At 44.2% G+C, this 21,997-nt stretch overlaps 1 protein-coding gene across 1 annotated transcript; it reads right to left on the reverse strand.

Moving 5' to 3' along the window:
- Window positions 1-4,216: 4,216 nt before the first annotated feature.
- MFSD13A (major facilitator superfamily domain containing 13A) lies at window positions 4,217-20,553 on the reverse strand. Its single transcript, XM_066621200.1, has 9 exons — window positions 20,524-20,553; window positions 16,038-16,310; window positions 14,015-14,094; window positions 11,243-11,692; window positions 9,895-10,012; window positions 8,265-8,361; window positions 6,899-7,070; window positions 6,165-6,358; window positions 4,217-4,716 (listed from the first exon to the last, which is right to left on the reverse strand). The coding sequence occupies exons 2-9, from the start codon at window positions 16,200-16,202 to the stop codon at window positions 4,463-4,465; spliced, it is 1,530 nt and encodes a 509-aa protein (XP_066477297.1). The 5' UTR covers window positions 16,203-16,310; window positions 20,524-20,553; the 3' UTR covers window positions 4,217-4,462.
- Window positions 20,554-21,997: the final 1,444 nt, after the last annotated feature.

Below are 21,997 nucleotides of genomic sequence, written 5' to 3' on the forward strand. Positions count from 1 at the left end.
GAGGAGCCCAGATCACAGGCAGAGAACTTCTGACTTTGCCCTTTTTCCTCTCTTCTTTCATATTTGTCCAACTCTAACATGGGTGCCCAATGTGACACATTCCAATTAAGCCTATTGGACTCTCATTTACAGACTCTTACAAACTATGCATCCTGCTGCCTTACTGAGTCACTGCTTGCTGAGGACATGATGTAGTTTCTACTCCCTAGAGTCAAACATACTGTAACTGGGCTTTGGAACCACTCATTTAAAAAGATGCAATTGTGAAGGGTGCAGAATAGTAGGGATTTCTGTTTGCCCTTCCTGGTTTGCAGAGGTGAACCAAGGTAAGTCGGGCAGTAGAGGTTGGGTTATGGACACACTACCCATAAGCTGGTGATGTCATTCCGTAGTGACCACTTTGGGCTAGGGCAACAGCTTTCTAACTTACTGGGGTCATGGTGCTCCTGCAGCCTCTTCTTAGCAGCTCAGCTGGGTGCTGCTGAAATCTCATGCATTCCAAGATGGCAGTGCTCAGCAAAACAGGTAGGAGGGATCTCCAGGGATATCCCATGGTACCCATGTGAGTGTGCTGTGATGCCCTAAGGCAGTGGTTCTCACACTTTTAGCACCAGGACCCACTTTTTAGAATGAGAATCTGTCAGGACCCACTGGAAGTGGTGTCATGGCCAGAAGTGACATCATCAAGCAGGAACATTTTTAACCATCTTAGACTGCAATCCTATCCACACTTACCCAGGAGTAAGCCCCACTGACTATCATTGTTTGAAGCCTATACAGAGTAGCCTGTTAAAAGTATAGATCTGTAACATTTCCCCAAATGCAATCACATGCCATGGTAGCATCAAGTCTAATATATTAAAAATAAAATATTGAAATGAATAGGGACCCACCTAGTGGGTCCCAACCCACAGTTTGAGAAACACTGCCTAAGGCATTGTGATGCATACTCTGGGAACCCCTGGGCGACAGCAATGATAAGTTTGTCAGGTCCTAGCAGGAAAGCCACATTGAAGCCTTTAGGTTTGGTGTCTGAAGCATCATACCCTCCCCAGACTCCCAAGACAGTTCCAGAACCCTGATGATGTTGGGTAGGCATTTTAGGAAGTACTTGGGCAGGGAAGGCAGTCAGAACTCAATCTCTTGAAGAGGCAACATCAGAACAACGAGACTTTCAAAAGATCTGGGGTCTGAGTAACATGAAGTTCTGATTTTAGGCTTCAAGAACTCTGGGTGCACAGCCAGGGAAAGTTACAAAGGACATGGCAAGCTCAAGAGACTTCTTGGGAGGATACCCGGGTATGATGACCTGTGTCTGAAAGCTGGAACAGACTCCTGTCTCTGCTACTGGAACAGCTACATTCCTATCCATCTGATTTTTTTTATACAGCAGCTGTCCCTGCAGAAAACCTGGATGTCTCAAAAGAGAAGCAACACAAGGTTCCCCAACTACTGGACCAAAGGCAGGAATTCTGTAGGAATGCAAGTGCCAGCAGACTTGGAGAAAGACACAGAAGCTTGTCTAGCTCCTTGAACTGCCTGTAGGCCAGGAGTGCAGCAAGAACCTTGAGGGGAGATGTAAACCTGGTCCCCGCCTCAACATTACTGCCTTTTTGAGGGAAGAGCAGTCATACTCTGGATGCCATTCCCCCCCGCCCACTTTTTATGCCACTCTGAAACAAGACTTTGCAGTCAGATCTTGCCAGCTGAGTGGGGAAAGAGGAGTGGCAATAGAGGGTATACATCTCTCTGAAGAGTGGGGAGATGAGCAAGGCGACTGCCTCTAAAAGGAATGAGCAAGTAAGTGCACTGGCATACCTAGGGGGGGTAGACGGGACAAATGCCCCAAGCACCGACCCTCTCGGGCGCCGCCTCAAGCCTCCCCCCGCTGCCCACCTGCCCGCTTTTTTCTTTAAAGGGAGAGAAGCTGGCAGCTCCGACCCAGGCACCGCCCTCGCTGCCTCTAGAGAGGCCTCCGGAGGCAGCGAGAGGGCGGCCTATAGCATCGGTGCTGACACTCTGGCCCGGGCACCACCCTTTTGCTGCCTCTGGAGAGGCACAGGGGTGTGCGTGTGCAAAGTTGGTCAGACTGGTTGTTCACAAAGTTCATTTGATAAAACAATTCTATTGGTATGCTTACAAAGTTTAAAAAAATGAGTCCTCCTGGACCAGACAAAATCTACCTACTCCAACATCCTGTCTCCAACAGTGATCAGCAGCTGATCATTTATAAAGCATGTATATTGCTGTGTATTAATAATATATTTTTAAGATCTGCATTTAATTAATGATATGATTAATATAATTAATATTAATATAGTTAATATATATTTAATATTATATTATAATAAATATAATATTGTATTATATTTAATATAGTTAATATTTCTGGCCACCTCCTGTTTAATGATATCACTTCCAGCCATCAGGAACATGATGGGGAGTCATGGCCAACAGCCACAAGGGTCAAGGGAGCCACTGGCCGGAAAAGTTTGAGTACCACTGCTATAGCATCTTCTCACTGTGATCATTGTCTGATCTTCTTTGGCCCTTCTGCAGATGTCTGCCTGAAAAAGGGCACAGGCGCCACGTGGGGGCCCTGCATGAAGGTCACCTAAGACTTGGCCATGAAGATTCCCCTCTAAGCAACACTGACTAAAAAAGAAAGGTTCAGTTGGTGTTGCAAGCTAGGCAAGAAGCCAAGTGGAAACTGGTTTCCTGCTAGGTAGGCAGAGCCAATTTCGAGGAACACCCCCCCCCCATATTCTTCTGCAAGTGATAATGTCTGGCTATTAAGAAGAGGAGCTTCCCAGCAGGCAAGCCTGATCCTTAGAAGGTGAATTCACAGGTGAGCTCAAGTTTTCCCCCATTTTCACATTCCCATACGAAGAATAATAAACCAGCCATGCAATCAGCACAGTGGTCCTGCTACCACACACAGACAAGTAGAAGACATTAGGTTCAAATAATCCTACCCATGTGGAACAGGGAGACCTAAGGCATCAGCACATGATCCCTCATATCAGTGTATCAAGGTGCTCTGGAATGTAATTTCCAGAAATTGGTGAGCTAGGTCTTGCAGACACGCGGATAAATTAAGATGAGCAGCCCCTAAAAATGGTGGGTAGCCTCTCTCCCTTGAAACTCATTCCAGATGTCCTTGAAAACTTGGATGAGTTTGTTGCTCATCCAACTTGATGGTGCCACAAATCCCTCACATTGCGATGCCCTGCCAGTGCCATGGACTTGCATTTGCACCAGAACCCAACCTTTCATCGTGGTCTGCCAACATGGTGCTCATTTCCCTTGAAAAGGACCAGTGCAATGGTTCTCTTTATACACAGTATGAACTCAGTTCCCCCACTGGGCAAGTCTGGTCTGCAAGCACGGGGCGGGGGGGACGGGAACGGGACAGGGGACTGAAAGAGTGTGGCTACTTTCCTAATTAACCTTATCCTGACAGGTGAAGGAAAAGGGAGCCATGCCAAAACACTCAAATACAGTGCAAAGAGGTAAAAAGAAAATACCTCACTCAGATTAATTTTTCTGTATTATCACTATGTATGGTTTGCTCCCTCATCACTTTGCTTCCATATCAGCTGCCATTGGCAAGGGACAAACATCAATACTGTGAGTAATTCACTGGTGAGAGATAGAAACAAGACACGGTGATGACTTTTCCTGGACCAGCTTTTGTTGATGACAGGAAATGCAAGCTTTTGATTTTCTATGAGCCCTTCAACGCTGATCCTGCTCATACCTGCCTTACAGAGTTCAGGGAAACTCAAAAGCTTCTTTCACTAACCAGTCCTGACTTGATTAGGAAATATTTATTGTCCTTCTTCCAACAGCCCTCTATGCCAGAGATTCTCAAACTGAGGCATTGGGACGCCCCAGCCTGAGAAGCTCTGACCCTGCATCCATAAGGGGTGAAGTAATCTTGACAGCAGCACCGGCACTGGGGACATCTGGGCTAATTTTAGACTTACCCAAAGCCTGCAGACACCCTCCAGAGGATGGGGGAAACCTGTGGGGCCTCCAACAAGCCTCCCTGCACCTTAGAATTGTTGAAAAATGCGTATGTGACCCAGTTTTCATCGCAAAACCGGAAGTGGGTTGCACAAGCATTTTCCAACAATTTTAAGGTGCGGGGAGGCTTGCTGAAAGCCCTACAGGCTTCCCCCATCCTCTGGAGGGCATCTGCAGGCCTTGGGCAAGTCTAAAATTATCCCAGATGCCCCCAGCACTGGTGCAACTGCAGGAATGCCAGCACTACCCAATTCCCTCCTTCACAAGGACTTACAGTGACCCAAACTCTCCCAGAGAGTTTCGGAACCACTGCTCTATACCAAAACCTGTCATAATTTCAAGCCCCTAAGATGATAACTGGATTTCCTACCCACTTCTTGATTTGATCATGCAAATCCAAAGCAGGGCTGTGATACAAACTGCATGCTGGCAATTAGATAGTTTTGATCTCTTGGGACTGATTGTCCGTTAAGTTCTGACGCTGAGATTTTACCATCTGGAGGTGCCTCCCATGTAAGGTGAATTGTGACCAGCTGAGAAGCTGCAGTATCGCACATGTGATGGGGACAAAAACAAGGAGGTAGAAGCAGCCCTGACGTAGAGTTGGTTCCCAGGCTACATTGGAAGCCAGCTTGGGCTGGGCACTCACTGTGTTCCTCAAGGGATCCCGTTGAAAAATGTCATAACCTGGGACAAGAATAAAAATTAACTGTGATGAAAATGTACTTGAAAATGGACGGTCTGATTTTGGTCTTGCTTTATTAATTGCAAAATAGCCAAGATTATTATTCAAAACCCTTTCTTCATTTCCTTCACTCCACAGTATTAGCCCAAAATGTATTTGCATTCCTTGCAAACAGATAATTTCGCTTGTCACGGAAAGCAAAGCACCTTTTCTTAAGAGTGAAATTGATTCAACTATAAGCTGATTGAGAAGCATAATTATACCTTGGAAACATTAGGCTGAAATTCTCTCCTTCAAGCAAGTTCAATGGCAATAAAATAGCAGGCTTTGCCATCTACAAGGACTAGATCTACTCATGAGTATGCACATTAGTCTGTAATTTCAAATGGCATGCTTTTCCTAATATGTCACAGCATAAATGCAAGGAACATTGATTAAGGAACATTAAGCAAGGAACACTGATCCTTTTCTCAATAAACAGGTACTCAGCAACAAAACCCGTAAGTGGAATTCTAATCCAGAATACAGCACAGCCAGCCCATCTGTTAGCCGAAATGAGACTGGTGCCTTAAGTGGTAGATGTGGGTCCCACTCTGCTCCACTGCTCCCCCTCTTCTTGCCCACTGGGTTTCAAAGGAAACAGGAAGTGTAAAGGAAAGAGTGATGGTCTAGAGCAGGGATGCCCAAACCCTGGCCCTGGGGCCACTTGTGGACCCTGAGGACTCCCAATGAGCCTCTGGCCCTCTGGAGACTTGCTGGAGCCTGTGCTGGCCCAACGAAACTACTCTCAGCATGACGGCCAACTGTTCGACCTCTTGCTTGAGCTGTGGGACAAGGACACCGTCCACTGCTTGTTGTTTCATGTCTGTGATGCAGCAGTGGCAGCAAAGGAAAGGCTGGCCTTGCTTTGTGCAAGGCCATTTATAGGCCTTGAGCTATTGCAAGACCTTCATTCATTCACGTAAGTTCAATCTCTAACAAATTCGTTTATGTAAATTTATTCAAAATTGAAATGTAAATTAATTCTTTTTTCCCCGCCCCCCCCGACACAGTGTCAGAGAGATGATGTGCCCTCCTGCCAAAAAGTCTGGACACCCCTGGTCTAGACTGCTCTAGCCCTAGTCTCCTCTGCACTTCTCCATTTTCCTTGTGGTTTCCAAATCCAATGAGTGCAAGAATCAGCAGCAGAGATGCTGGCAGTAGTATTTGGCATGCCATCTCAGGCACCAGGAGGTCTTGGGTCAGCTTTACAGTATGCACTACACCAGCTGTTCTCAGGGCATGCATTAAGAAAGACAGTTGCTGGAAATAAGACAATTAAAACAAGCCAATGAACATCTTCCCCACTGTTACTAACAATCATCAGCTCACTCTTTCTGGTTATACAAACCAACTGTTGTTCATATCTCAAAGCTCACTCAACTAATAGCCCTGCCCATCACCTACCTACCTGTGTAAGCACACAATAGCCAAGTACCAATCAAAGGGGCAAAGGTCTGGCCTGGCTTGGTTACCAAGGCAACCATGCCAAACAGCAAGGCTGAAGCAGCCTGCTGCCTCCGATTCAGCACCAAGTCTTCATCCACAAGGTCAGTGACCACCAAATTCAATAGTTTGCATGTCCCTTCAGTAAACACACGATTACTGGGAAGAAAAGGAGAGGGGGATGTGAATAGCTGCACAGGCACCTGGAGGGATTGCAGATAAAGTTGCTAACTCAGTCCAATAAACAGTTAAAATAAATACAAATGAAGGTATTCATCTTTATATATTCAGAAGCCACAAGGAGGAGCAGAAGAGCAAGATGATTAAAAATTCTCCCTCAGACCAGCGCTCCTGGTTACTAGCCTTTAACAATGCTAGCACATGTTTGTTCTCCAAATGCATAAAGGCTAGATTTTTACTTTATTTTTAAAAAGCCTCAAGTTTTACAGGTTTCTAGGCTACAATGGGAACACACAAATACTGTATCTAACCCTGCCCTTCCCCCTGAATATAAAGACCTTTCTAACTGCCTCTGTTCAGTCTCTTGGGATGTTCTCAAGAGAAATCATTTTTCAGCACACAGCCAAGAATCAGACTGTGGATTCTAGTGCCATGTCTACAACTTACAGTCTAGTCAACTATCCCACTGGTCCACACCCACTCCCAGTTCCCAAGGGCCCAACCAGTGAAGCAGCATACCTGGCTATGAAGAAACAGAGTAAGTGGACCGAGTCTGGCCCAGCCAGCAGCATCAGCACACTAAGCAGCAGCTTCAGGAAGAAGAGCCCCCGCACCACAGTGTACACACCCCATCTCTGGCAAAGAGACAGGAAGTAGAGGTTGTTGAGATGTGGGGCCACATAAGAAACACCTGAGGAGAAAGACAAGTGGGTTCAGCAACACAAAAGACCCAGCAGTACAGTACAAATGAGAAAGAGACATGCATTCCGTGGAACCAATGTGGTGCAGTGGTTAGAGTACTGGAACCATTTATTATTTGTTTAGCTATGTAAATCACTTTGTGAGCTACTTTTGTTGATATCTACATCTCGGCTTTTTTTGAAGTGGTAGACTGTATAAATATTCTTATTAATATTTGGGGCTAGTGATAATGTGGGGCTAGACCACGGTACAAATCCCCACACAGCCACAAAAGCTTACCCTGCAACAGTTAGAAAGTCACTCCTTCTCAGTCTGAATTACCTCACAGTTGCTGCAAGGATAAAGGCGGGGGTGGGACCACACACACTGCCCTGAGCATTATGGAAGACAAGTTGGATAGAAATGCAACAGACTTAACTAGGGAATAGCTTTTGAAGTCATCTAACCTTGCCTCCTTCATGCAAAAAGTCAAATGGTCTTGGATAAATTCAGCTATAGTTTCTGACAACAGCTCTTGCCACAAGTTAACCTTCTTGTGGCTGCCTCTCTTCAATCATGATTTTGTCAAATTTCCACTGGAGCTGTATGAATGAAGACATTTAATTCCCCTCCCAAACTCTCTTCAGTTACAGTTTCATTTGGCAGACCCTACAGATACCTCTGCATGCTTTCATCCACATCCAGAAATTTATACCCACTCTCATCTATGCTGTTTTGAATACTAGTTGTGGTCCTCTTAACCAAAGTACATTTTAAAGGCCTGGCTATCTTTTGCTTTCCCTATCTGCACACCCAATCAAGTTTGCTGCAGGACAGGCACCACTCCACAAACTCACTGGTAAGTGTTAATCCACTCTTACTAGACGAATGCCCTTCCTTTCATTTTCTTCCATAGATTTATCTGGAAACTTCCCCCTCCCCCAAAATAAGTGAGGAAATGTAACAGAAATGTATGTAAACCAAGATGCAAAAAAAAAAAAAAAGCATTTTCTTTTGGAGATTCAAATCATTGGCCTAAATCAAGAGTTTTCAAAGTGTGCAACATGACACCTTAGGGTGTTGCAGCACACTCACAGGAGTGCCATGGGTTCTCCAAAAGTTACATGTGTGATTCTGTATTACTGAGATGTACTCTTCTTTAGAAGAAGCCCGATTCATCTCCCTAACTCCACCTTGGACTCACCAAGAAGAAATGATCCCATTGAGAGTGAGATATGATCAGACAGGAGGTGCTCCAGGAAGAGAGGGAAGAAGTTGCTATTAAAGTGGCAGTGAAAAACCTGTGGAAGATGACATTTGTGAAACCTCTTAAAATGGCAGTTAGCAGGACAATAGTTTATCCCCCCAAAAAAGTCACAAACAGGAAACCTGATGCCAGTCACACGCACACAATGGATTTTCTGAATAAGGGAAGCAGTTCTCCAAATACGCATTTGAAACTGACAATCAAGTCTTTGGTATTACTAGCAGAGACCTCTGCAAACTTGATTAGCCAGAGGATATCCAGGTCACTTCTGTACAGTTGTACATTGCAACAGATTTGATTCTGCATGGCAGAGAGCACAGAAAAGCTAGGAGTGTTATGTCAAGTGGTTCAGAGTTACAAAAAATCTCCAAGCAAAGCCTGGGAAGAGAACAACTCTGTGTGTGTGTTTGTGTGTGTGTGTGAGGAATACAGGAGAATGAGCTTGCTCTCTCATAGGCCTTGACTTGTAATTACACACACACAAAGTACTTCAAAACAGTTAGGCTTTGGGACTTAGATAGCCAGTGGTATTGCTGGACTAAGAGCGAGGAGAAATGGCTTCAAATCCATAGTCAGCCAGTAACCTCACTGGGTGATCTTGGGTTAGTCACTCCCAGCATAACCTATCTCACATGGTTGTGAGGATAAAATGAATGGGGAAAAAGAGAGCCATGTTTCTCTGAGCTCTTCAAAGGAAGGACAGGATAAAAATGTAATTAGACAACAATAGTTAGGATGCAGCTGCAGAGACCCCAATAAACTGTGTGGTCTTCCTCACACACATACAAGTATGTACGTTGCAATGCACCATAGGTTGATTGTATGTACATTAGCTTGCCAACACACAACTAAGTCAGGGGATCTGTGTTGCCAACTGACAGTTACTGAGTCAACAACTGCACACAGCCAAAGGCAGAGTTAATGTTGCTCATCACATACCACAACATTCCAAAGTTTAAAAATACAATAACCTCATAACCTTTGCTCCTGTGCATCAGACCTAAAGTGCTTGAGGGTGATGAGAGTGCTTTCTCATTTGGCATGTGCTTTAACCTGGTTTTTACTCAATCCTTCTCCTAAAGAAAGCACACTACAGTCAGTCTAAAAGAGGCCTTGCTTTGCTGCAGATGCAAACAGTAACTTTCCAGAATTCTCAGGAAGTTCCTTATTACCACAAGCACACAACAGTAAACCCTCCTTTGAGACATGCAGGCCAATGCAGGACATAAGGGTATTTCATAGGGCCACAATAAGCCAAGCATGAAACTTCCTGATGGATGATTTCACGCCATGTGCACCTAGCCTGGACACTGAATGGCAAAATTTAGTCCAAATATCCAGATCAGTATTCTAATTCATGTCTTCTAATTCATGTTTTGACAAATGTTTACTGCTCACAGTGGATAGGGTGTTAACCACAGGTTCACCAGAGACATATTTTTGGTCTTGTGGAAGGTCACCTTGACTCTGCTGGGATGAGGTCACCACAGGTCAGCATGCCAATGGACTGTGACCTAGCCCCAGCTGTCAAAACCATTGAACTACAGCAAGCTCATGCTACATTTACCTGCATAAGGTTCATAGAAACAAACCAAAGAAAATTGCGGTGCCTAGAGAGCTGTTTGAGGTATTCAGCCAGAGTGATCCTCTTCTCTTGATGCGCAGAGGGTTGGTCAATATACAGTCTGGAGGAAAAAATGGCCACGTTATTAAAACCACCAATGCACTGCAGTGGTTAGCGTTGGACTTTTTGACCGGAAAGGTTTGTATTCAACTTTCCACTCAGCTGCAAAGTTGACTGAGTGGAGCTTAGCTTGTCACTACCTTACTGTACATAGATAACATGAGATAATCCCATGAATGTCACCTATGAACCCCTTGGAAGGGCAGGACATAAATGCAATTAATACATTAGAAGTCCTTCAACACAAGTGAGTTCTGTCACCACCCTTACCTGAAGGTTTTTCTTTAGGAAAGATGCATACTAAAATGAATATCAGAATGCCATTCAGAAGGAACCCATGCATTTCCATTAACATTCTCATCATTCATTTTAGTATGTCCCATGTTTGGCCCAATTTATGAGATCAAAGGCAGCAAAGACTAAAATCCTTGAGGATCAACTAATCAACTCTGAAAAAAAACAACCTTGGCATTATAAAAAGTTGTGAGACAGTATAGTTAAGAACACAAGAAAAACCCTACAGGATCAGGCCAAAGGCCCATCTAGTCCAGCTTCCTGTATCTCACAGGGATCCACTAGATGCCTCAGAGAGCACAAAATCATAAGGTACCTGCATCCTGTTGTCACTCCTTTGCATCTAGATATGTCCCAGGACACAGTACAAAACTGTATTCTGCACTCATTTTTTGCTGCTGAGATCAGGTACCCAAGGTTGAAATACTGGATGCCAATACTCATTCCTCGTTCTGCATCTCTGAACATTAATGCTTTCATAGAAAGAGATCCAGTGTATGGGCAAAAGTAACTCAGTTATCACAACATCTGTCATCCACATGGCTCTTACCTATTGCATATTTGTCATTTATTCAGACTCTTAATAACTGAATGATTACAATTTTTTTTTAAAAAATAGTCTTTAAAAGCATGATGAACAGTAGCTAAACTACAGTAGTTATCGGTTTAAACAAGACTGGAGTTTCAAACAGAATGTTTGGCCCATCCCCTGAAGGCTAAAAGTGTTGGATGCTGGCAATCCGCTTTCAAGACAGCTACAAGACCAAAGTCTATGCTGAGAAGGTTCTGCTCCTAGCCCCTACAGATGCTATTTGACAGTGGGTAGGACAAAAGACCTCCACAAAAATCCCAGAGAAAGCTGAAGAAGTGGTAGGACTCCATATGCAAAACAGCACCATAGGCTCATTAGACAGTATATTTAAAATACGCTACTCACTCTCTTAGAGCTGCATTTTCATCCCACTTTACTCGTCCCTCAGTCTGAAACCTCTGCCTTAGCAACCATGTGGCCAGGGTAAATCCAACAGCTGAGCTGAAAGCCAGTGCCACACAAAATATTCGGAAAGAGAAGAAGTCCTCCTTGTTCCACACAGCATAGGACATGAAGACTGAGAGGGAGCCAATGGCACTGAAGAGCGAAGAGTAGAAGTTGAGACCAGTCCTGTCCTTTGCGGACACAGCTAGATCAGCAAGTAAGGCATTCTGGTTGAGATCCACCAAGGTGAGAAAGCTGTCATACAGGCAGAGACAGATGAGGAACTGCAAACTTGGGTGGGCCCATGCAATCCAGAAAGCAAGGAATGACAAAGCAAAGAGGGGGCCATTGTGGCTGAGGGCCTTGAGCCTCTTCAAAACAACTTCTGGGGTGGAGATCTCAAGTCCAGACCTACAAGAGAAGCAACAAGTTGCCCATGAAAATTGTGTAATGAATCCTCAACTAAACTAAATAGGTCACCAGTTCCCAAATATTAAGTGCTTTTTTTCCTTTTCCTGATCCTTGTGTAATACATCTACATTTGTTCTTTTCTCTTTGCTCCCTCTCATTCATCACAGTTTAGTGCTCCACTTCCCAATTATTATTTATTTTTTGTATGAAAGCTTGTACTTCATTAAAGTGGAAAATAACTGCCTCCTCAGAATTGGTCTAAGCAAGAAGTCTCTCTGTTCCTTGATATTGGCTCACTGTTCCTCCACTGCCCTACTTTGCTTTAGTGCTCAAACTGTACCATGACACCTAAAGTACACTCATTCAGTTTATTTTAGCAGAAGCTAAACAGGCTACTTTAACAACTCCATCTTAATGTGTGAATTCAGCAGTACTTAAGCCTGAACCCCCTAACTCCAAGAATGTGTGTACAGGATGTTCCCAATACCAAACAGGAAAGAACTAATGAGATGTATGCAAGAAGAGCGTTCCTCAGGATGCACTCCCCCATTGCTTATGAAGTACTAAAACATCTATGATCATAGGCTTACAATCTAGGAATACAGCATGGAATGAGCTAAACATGATTTTAATTATACCCATAGTAATTTACTTGTGTGATAGAAAGGAGCTACTTTTTTAAAAAAAAAGCATGAACAACTGACTCCACCTTGAAATGCCTAAAGGCTTCCTTTGGAAACAGCTTGCTCCCTTGGACCTGCAAGGGTAGGTTAAATGGCTCCTACCCATTCATTAATCCTCACAACAACCCTGTATGGTAGACTGAGAAATTGTGACTGGCCCAAGATCACCCAGTAAATTTCATGGCTGAGCAGGGTTTTGAAGCCAGAGCTTCCTGGTCAAAATGTAACACTCTAACCACTACAGGTGGAACATCTGCTGATTTTATATCCGCAGATCTGGTTCAACGAGGCTCCCCTGGATCTGCACTGAGCCAAACTTGGCTCTACCTGAACACTCCAAAGGCTCTGGTTGCCTCCAGAGGCATTCTAAAGCCTCGTAGAGGCAAAAAAAAAAAGCAACTTCCTGTTTCCAAAGGGAAATTGGAAGTGACTGTAAGGCATTAGGATGCCGAGGAAGCCCTTAAGAGGCATTCTGAAGCCTACAGGGGTTGCAGGTGGACGCACATGGCCACTGTGAGCTTCAGAAAGCCCTCTGGTTGCCTTCAGAGGCTTTAAAGGGGCTGAAACCATGGTTTTCTGTATCCACAGTTTTCAGTATCTGTGGGGGAGGGGTCCGAAAACGGATCCCTCACGGATTCCGAGACCCCACCTGTATATCACATTGGCTCAAAATTATTTTGCCCGGGGGGTGTCAAACATCATCTGTTAAATGTCACTTTTCTGCTTAATGAGGTAATTTCCAGCCCTCAGCAGGCACCATGAATGCTATTCAGGCCACTATATGAAACGAGTTTGACAACCTGGGTTTAGCCAAATCTTTCTGCCTTTTAGGGCCGTCATCTCTGATTGGTTCACAACCCAAAGTAGGTTTCTCCCTCAATCTTTCAGTTTTGCTGGGTTTTTCTATTAAAAAGAAGGAGGGTGCTCAAAAGATGAATTAGCCCAACCCTATCTAGGCATGTAAGTATCTAGAGTTCTCTGTCTGCAGAAAGAAAATTCTTCTTGGTTCAGGTCATCCTGAAGAGACTTCCTCCTCTGTGCTCTGTCCCACACAACATGTGTCTAATAATTTTCCTTAAAGATAGCTTCAACTTGAAACTATTTTATCCTGCAACCAAGATCTAAAGGTCTTTTGGACCAAATAACATCACAGAGTTAGGTAGCAAGAAACCAAAAATGTCATTTTCTAAATGCTTGTAACTTTTAACCTTTTAAATGGCCATAAACTATGGTTTCTTTATACATATAACCTAATCTGACTTTTTATTACTACAAATCTGAGGCTGGTGGATAAATTCATTCTCAACCCTACTCTTACCATGCTGGGCCCCTGCTATGAATCAATTTGAACTTACACTAGATAATTATGGTAGAACCTCTATGAAGGTTTTAGGAACCCATAACTATTGGGGTCATACCTGGCTGTCTTAATATTCTCTGCTGGTATCCCAACAGTCTTAATATAAAATGTGTGACTAGAAGTTAATTAAAAGGTGTGTTTTATGTCTAAGGTTTAGGGATTCTGGAACCAACCCATCACAAGTCATCACAGCTTACTTTAACAAACAATATTCTCTGCCCTTTTTCACCATTAAGCTCTTAGTGTTTGCAGTTGGACATAGATAGAAACTCTGCTTACTGCTGTGTACTAAGGAAAGCCCGGTCACTCAGCCAGCCAAAGAGAGGATCGTTGAGGCTGTTCCAAATCAGAAACACAGTCTAAGGGAAAATACAGGATACCCAGTAAGTCTCAATCCAAAACCAAATACAGTACTGTACTTTTACACACATCTGTTGTTGTTACAGGCATAATTATTTGCTAGTTAACAAGGTCTCATCTCGGGACCACTGTAAGCAATAACTAAAATGCTCAACTATACAAATAGCTTTTCTACGCCTGCTCAAAAATAGTTTGTGCACTGCTTTTATGATGTGCAAAAACAAACAAAAGAGAGCCACTGGCAACAGAGGCAGAAGGTTTGAATCCCCAACCAATAAAGAGGAGAAACGTCAAGTTTACAATTATGCTCAGTTCCACATATCTACTAAAAGACAGTTCTGTGAAGTTTTGTGGGTCAAATATGAAAGCATCACTCATCAAATCAGAAAGAAAATGAAACCTTATCTCAAGTTTGTAATGAAATAAGTCCCCTCTGAACAGTGGGAGTTTTAAACGTCTATATCCCTATAATGTAGGGATGGGCAAACTTTCAACTTTAGGGATCCTGGACCTTTAACAATTGTGTAGGTGGGAGAATTTCAGCAGGTGCAACTTGTCATCTGTGAGATCACAAGCTGCATCTGCTGAAATTCCCTCTTCTATACAACTGTTAAAGGTCTAAGATCCCTAAAGCTGAAAGTTTGCCCACCTCTGCTCTAATGCCACAATACAGAAGAAAAGGCATGATCTACTCTGCTGTGGCTTCATGATTCCTGTGGCTTCATAATTCATGATTCCTGCGTAAGGAATTACATTCATATAAAAGATCAGTCAGAATGTATGCAGCAGGCAGCATACATTCTATACTTTGTATGGCCTATCAATATGCAAGCACAGAACCTTCAAATTATACATACTAATACAGTTGCCTCACTTAACAATGGGATAGGTTCTCAGATCCCTGTTATGTGATTATGTCATTAAGCAAACATTCAGCTCAATCTAGTGCCTTTGTTGTGTAAACAGACACTCCCTGCCAAACACTAGTTGGCTGCATAGGCTACTGGAGATAGATTGCCTCTCCTTTGCATTAAGAGCCTCTTTGTTGTGTAAGCAGACACACTGCTGGAGGTTATGGGAGTCTTAATGACTGCCTCATTAAGAGCCTCTGTGTTGTGCTTCAACCACCATAGTATATGCAGTCTGTCATTAAGCGGAAGGTTGCTAAGCGACACACCTGTATCTGTAGCACATACTGTAGTACAGCATTATTATTCATAACGTTTAGGGTCATAAGAGGAAAGGAAAGGCTGTGTTGGAGGAAAGGACAGCTTCCAAGGGGTATCTAGATGGAGGGGGGAGAACTGGAATTTTTTCTTAAAAGGATTTCAGGTCAGTATGGGATATAGAGTTGTTTTAGCCCTTCACTGAGTGGTACTATTAAGATACTATAAGTTATTCTCAACATACAGGATAGGCTAGTACAGTATATACACATCAGAACTTAAGTGTTTAAAAAAATTGATTCTCAAGACTAAGAATCAGACCTACACAGAAAAGAACACAAATTAATGATTTGCCTATTTTAATTCATTATTTCCAAGCAATATTTTTATTTTGACTGGCTCAAAGGTTCACATTTGAATACAACACCTGAAACACAGCAGAATAAGCTAGATACTTCTATGAATATGGTCTGCCAACCATATCAGTGAAATGTACATCATACTACTTACTCATAGATAGGATAGGCACATTACTGACAGCCACCTGACTTGGGGAAACCAAGCAAGTTGTCTGCCTAACATGAAAACAGATATGCACCCATCAAATTCCTATAAGAGGAAAAAGAATTAAGGAAATGTTAACAGCAGTCCAGTACTCAATATCTCATTTCCCAGATGCAATGTATGGACTTCCATCTCAGATAACAAAATCCATTGCATAACTCTCACAAGGCAGTATGGAAAGGATGCACTTGTTCTCAAAATTCAAAACTTACCTCCCCAATCCAAAAGGAAAGTTTATCAATCTTGTATATGGAGACAAAGGTGTCCACATAGTAGAGGAGAAACACATTGTGCAAAATGGAAATGAAGAGCGATAAAGACCCATAGATGACTGCGATGGGCAGATGGAAGAGACAGGCCAGCAGCCTGAGACCCATAGTGGTTCAGCTCAGAGTCCTTTGGCTGCTCATATCACCTCCAGTTCCAGTAGGGCCTCTCCCTCCAGCACCTGCTGACTTGTTGTTGGAACCACACCATCATTAGCCCTGTCAATGAGACAAAAGAATTAGGCAGTTCAGCTTCTAGATTGGATGCATTTTCCCTCCACAGATAGACAGATCCATCTAGGCTGCAATAAGAAATCCAGCCACAGTGTTGCTCTGTGGTTCAAAATGGGATTTATAATAAGATTTAGAAGGCTAAAGCTCTCTCATGGCGGCAAAGCCATCCTGTTAAGCAAAGGCTGCAGCCTTCTGACCAGGCTGAAGGGCTCTCCAAGGTAGCACTACTCACTGGAAGGAGTACCTACTGTGCTTTTGTATACTGCTTTTAATGCACTTCACTGTCTGCCTGAGACCAGATTAGCTGTAGATATACTTTAGGGAGGCATCATAAAGGTGAAGCATGACTAATAGATCTGTTTGGAGACACTAGTTTAAGGAAATAGAACTATATCCTAGCTACCATGAACTGTATACAAAGAATGTTATCAGTAACACTGAAAGTAGCCCTGGCAGCTGTCTGCATTTACAGCTTTATGCCCACATTTACAACTTTATGGACTCCCACCTCTTCTACAGTAGAAGTCACACCAAGGAGTTTAAAGTAGCTACCACAAAGCCAAAAGCTTTGGAAAGAAGAGAGTACAGCAAGAAGCAAATCTGAGGTTTATAGCAAGCTGTCAACACATGAGTAAAGTAGCCCCATGCAGCATGAATTCCAGATCCTACTAACCTTCTGAGTTGAAAGAGTTCTACATCTCCATTACTGAAAAAGATACAGCCCATTTCCTGAATGTTACTACCTCATAAGCTTTGTGGTAGTCTGATATGACTTTGCCTCATCTGAAGAACTGATGCTTCTGCAAATGCCCTGCTCATCACTAACAACTCAAACTATCAGTTCACTATTGGCATGTTTTGAGGCCAGACTAAAAAATGATTGAGCTCACCACAAGCACAGCTGTTGTCTGAATTGTTTGAATGAATGCCTGCTGGCATCTCCCAAAGAGAAGCCACTTAGCTATTGACTTTTTTTCCCTCCTAGACTTTGAGCCAGTGGCTTGAAGTTTGCAATAGCAAAAGAACTTTAGCCTTTGGACAGTCTCCATAATATCATTATGGATACCGAACATGGACTCATACTCTTCAGTGGGGCTATGATCAGCCAAACCTACTACAATTGCCCAGACAGCCAAGATTGGGCTGACTGGACTGACTGTTGTCTTCTGTTTTTCCCTGGGAGAGGGACAGAAAGAAGAGGTAGAGAAGGGTACATTCAAACAGTTGGAGCAAATCTTTCCAAAAGGAGCTCAATTCTGATGGCAGCATACAAGACTGATTCTCTTGCTGACTTCTTCCTTTCTGCCCTTCGACCTTTGTAGAGGTTGCACACAAAGCTGGTTTCTCTCTCTTAGAGAAAACAGGGAGAGAAGCATGCCTATATGGTGCTTCCAGAATTTCAGGGCAACCAAAGAAGTGCAGATCTGTCCTGCCTGGTTATCTGCTGGATGCAATTCTTATTTGTCTTAGGTACCCAGGTATTTTCAAACCCCCTTCAGCAGCACAATTATGCCTAAACACTGGGCAAAAGTAAATGACTCTACCTTGTTCAGTCTACCTTGTGGGGGGGGGGGGGAAGAGACTCTTCCAGCAACTTCACTGGCATATCAATAAGGTCACTGCCTTAACTTGAAGTCATGGCTCTAAAAGGGGGGGGGGATTCTTCCATCACAATTTAGGTATTCAGAGGTAGACACACAAACCTGGAAACATTCACACATACTGTATTTGGTTTTGTCATTATGACCTGACCAAGACAGGGCTCTGAACAGCAGTGGTTCTCCCAGATTTTATAATCAGGTTCTCCCAGATTTTCCAGCCCTATTTGGGATGCCAGGAATTACATGTGAAGTATGTGATGCACCAGAGAACTGCAATCTAATTAATCAAATAAATTCAAATTCAAAGACAAGGCTCAAGACTTTATTAATGGGGGGAGAGGGGTAGAGGAGAAGAAACGGTCCTGTAAAGAATATGCTGAGAGATGCCACGTATTATTGAAAAAGAGGAAGTTTCCCTTGTTTCTCAACAATGTCACCCAACTTGTTATAGTACATTTGCAGGTGTTTCTTCATACAAGAAAGTAACACCACAACTTTGACTAAAACTAGAAGCAGCCTTTTCTGTCTATGCAGACACTAGTCAAAATGCTGCCTGAGCCACTACTAAGAAATCAAACCATATCTCCCCACAGCTAACAAGGTGGATGCTTAACTGTTGGAGCTAGAAAAAAAAATTGTGCCCTAGGAGACTCATGGACCCGCCACACTTAAGTACAGAAGGAAGCACATGACATTGTTCGCTGGATGGCATTGGTTTGGATGCCTAATAACTAAATTTCTGCTGGAAAGAAGTGTTTTTTATGCAGAGACTAGGACACTTAAGAACAAAATCACTAGAAACAGGAACAGTTCTAGATTTAGGCATTTCTTCTCACCTTTCTCAGGATGCTGGGACTCATGCCCTGTCATGTCAGAGTGCTTTCCCAGCTCTGGTACCTGATACAAAAATTATTTATACAATGTGAAAGAAACTCAGACTGGGCAGAAAGATCTACCAATGAAAAAGTGAATGAGATTAGTATGTATTAAGTTTTGTAGCACATCCTTCCTTCACAAGCCAAATGGCAAAATTGGAATGTCTTCTCCAGTGTGCGAGGCCTGGGTAAAGTGGGTATGGAGGATAGACTGTTACCCCTGCCGCAAATCCCCCCTCTCCACGTCACTGGAATGGTCCAAATGAAAGGCAGAAGCCAATATGGTTGGTTCCAGAGGCATCTCAGGAGTTGCCAGAGAGTGACGGTGTTCAGCCACGAACTGCCTCAGGGACTCCGGCTCCTGATTTTGCCTTGTGGTTGACTCCTGAAGCCTTTTCCACAACTGGATCTAACCACAAGGCAGTGGAAGTTTGAGGTCAGAGTTTCCTTCTCTTAGATGAGCTGCCTTCCCAGGTCAAGGAGCCTCATCTACCTGAGGCTGTTTCATAGCCTCTCACTAGTACAGCCAAACTGGGGCTGTGGAGGGAGAGGATTGCAGATAAGCACTAACAGGACACTTCAAAGGATTTGATCAAGACAGTTCCAGACTGGATGAGATTAATGTTAACCCATTTCTGCCCAGCCCACAGGTGTACACATTTGATCCCTGTTGTGTATATGCATCATTGGACAAAAATGCAAGAATCTTCACTCCTCCTCTTCACTGATTACCATTTACCTTTTTGTTTGTTCAACTATCCTGTATCATTTTTATTACAAACCATTTGGAGGTTCCAAACCTCAATCCATTTGGAGAAGAAAAGCACAGTATATAAAAATATATATAAATAAAAAAATAAGAAGCAAGTACGCACACACACCCAACCAGCCAGCCAGCATCATCACTAAGGCTAACAGCATCCCTCCCCATTAATAGACCTTGAAGGATGAACAGATATCTTGCAGTATAAGAGTTCCTGAATGAACATCATCAAATGCTATTTTGAGCACAATCCTATGCATGTCTACACAGAAGTAAGTCCCATTCCAGTCAATGGGACTTACTCCCAGGAAAGTGGGGACAGGATTGTAGCCTTACAGCCCACTCCTATGCCTCTCTACTCAGAAGTAAGTCCCATTCCAGTCAATGGGACTTACTCCCAGGAAAGTGGGGACAGGATTGTAGCCTTACAGCCCACTCCTATGCCTCTCTATTCAGAAGTAAGTCCCATTCCAGTCAATGGGACTTACTCCCAGGAAAGTGGGGACAGGACTGTAGCCTTACAGCCCACTCCTATGCCTCTCTACTCAGAAGTAAGTCCCATTCCAGTCAATGGGACTTACTCACAGGAAAGTGGGGACAGGACTGTAGCCTCACTGGGCTTTCAAGGGGGAGCAGGAAAGGCAGCCTCCAAGAGGACCCAGCAAGTGCGCGCGCGGACACCTGTCCCAACGGTGGGTGCTCGTGATAGTGGAGGGGGGGGGGAGACTGTTAACCGCCGCATGAACTGCCCCACGAGGAAGGCACACCCAGGTGAGGACCAGGTGCCCGCTGAGGCGTTGCTCGGAGGCATCTCAGGGAACTGAATGAATGGGCGAGGGGGGAGCCGCGCCCTGCAGACGGGAGGGGAGAAGAGCCACGAGGGCACCATGAAGGAGCAGAGAACTACCCACAGGAAACCACTAGCGAGCCCCCGCCCGACCCCTACGGGGAAACTCTACCTGCACCTCCGTCCCGAGGCCACCCGCTGGGCTCTCAGCTCTGCGCAGCCGCACTCCCCCCCACCCGCTCAGCCTGTCCTGGAGCATCAGATGCCGCCCACGTGGCGGCCATCTTGGATCCTGGCTGCAGCCTGCTTCGGAGGCCATCTTGGACTCGGGCACCGTTCAGCAGCCAGCCAATCACAGACATGCCTAGGACTGGCTTGGGCTCTGAGGCCACAATCCTATCCACCGGAGTAGGCCCCACTGACTTTAATGGGACTCACTTCATTCCCCTGGGGGCTGGGAATAAGAATAGGCCCTCAGTTTGGCTGTACTTGTCGTAAGAGGCGACTAAACAGCCACCGGGTAGATGAGAGAAGGAAAACTCTGATCCCAAACCTCCACTGCCTTGTGGCTACATCCAGTTAAGGAAAAGGCTTCAGGAGTCAACCTCGAGGCAAAATCCAGAGCTGGAGTCCCTGAGGCAGTTCATGCCTGAACACAGTCATGTTCTGGCAACTCCTTCGACGCTGCTGCAACCAACCGTATTGGCTTCTGCCTTTCCACTGGATCATTTCAGCGACGTGGAGAGGGGGGATTTGCTGCATGAGTAACAGCCTATCCTCCATACCTACTTTACCCAGGCTTCACGCACTGGAGAGGACACTCTGTTCCAGAACCACCATTCAGAGTGTAACACCGTAGTCTTCTGAGACTGAAGGATGCCAACTTCTGAGTAGATATGCCTGGGCTTGGGCTCTGAGGCCATGCTCCTATGCTCGCTTCCCTGGAAGTAAGCCCCATTGACTTTAATGGGACTCACTTCTGAGTAGGTATGCCAAGGATTGGGCTACCAGTTGCTAATGTCTCCCTTCTTAGATTGTGATAGGGAACTAGTTTGTTATATCTTTACTATGGAAATCACCTCGAGAACATTTGTCCCTGAAAAGCAGCAGCATATAAATTTTTTTTTCCTCACATTTTTATACCGCTCTTCTTCCAGGGAGCTCAGGGCCTGTGCATGATTTCTCCTTTTGTCCTCACAACAACCCTGCAAGGTAGGGTTGCAGGTGTGACTTACAGCGCCTTTGTGACAGTGCACACCAGTGGTGGGCTGGCTTGAGCCCTTCAGGATTGGGCTCTGAAAGAAAAATAGATCCATCATTGAAGGAAGATGATGGCATAGCCATGTTTTGTCTTCCCTGGTCCTGTCTTTGTTTCATCTTTAATTATGCTACCTAATTAGACAGAATACATATTTCAAATGTGAATTAGTGGGGGATATATCTCAGAAGACCATTCATCCTAAAGAAAGAACTATAAACAAGTGTTTTGAACCTAAGTGTTTGGTGGTGGGTGTGACAGCTGCTGATGAATGGACCTAATAGGGGACCTCCCAACCCAAGAGCTGAGAAAAGAGCGGGAGGCCTAGATTCACTTCTTGAGCTTTCAAATCAATTTACACAACCCAACAAAGATATCAGACAAGAGT

The sequence above is a fragment of the Tiliqua scincoides genome, chromosome 3, assembly GCF_035046505.1.
Source record: "Tiliqua scincoides isolate rTilSci1 chromosome 3, rTilSci1.hap2, whole genome shotgun sequence".
NCBI classification, from domain to species: Eukaryota; Metazoa; Chordata; class Lepidosauria; order Squamata; family Scincidae; genus Tiliqua; species Tiliqua scincoides.

Coding starts and splice junctions, on each gene's coding strand:
- MFSD13A (XM_066621200.1), bottom strand. CDS start 16,202: ATGGGTCTCAGGCTGCTGGCCTGTCTCTTCCATCTGCCCATCGCAGTC. Junction 11,693..14,014: donor GCTTTCCTTAGTACACAGCA/GTAAGCAGAGTT, acceptor CTTCTCTTGTAG/GTCTGGACTTGAGATCTCCA. Junction 4,717..6,164: donor GCTATTGTGTGCTTACACAG/GTAGGTAGGTGA, acceptor TTCTTGTCCCAG/GTTATGACATTTTTCAACGG.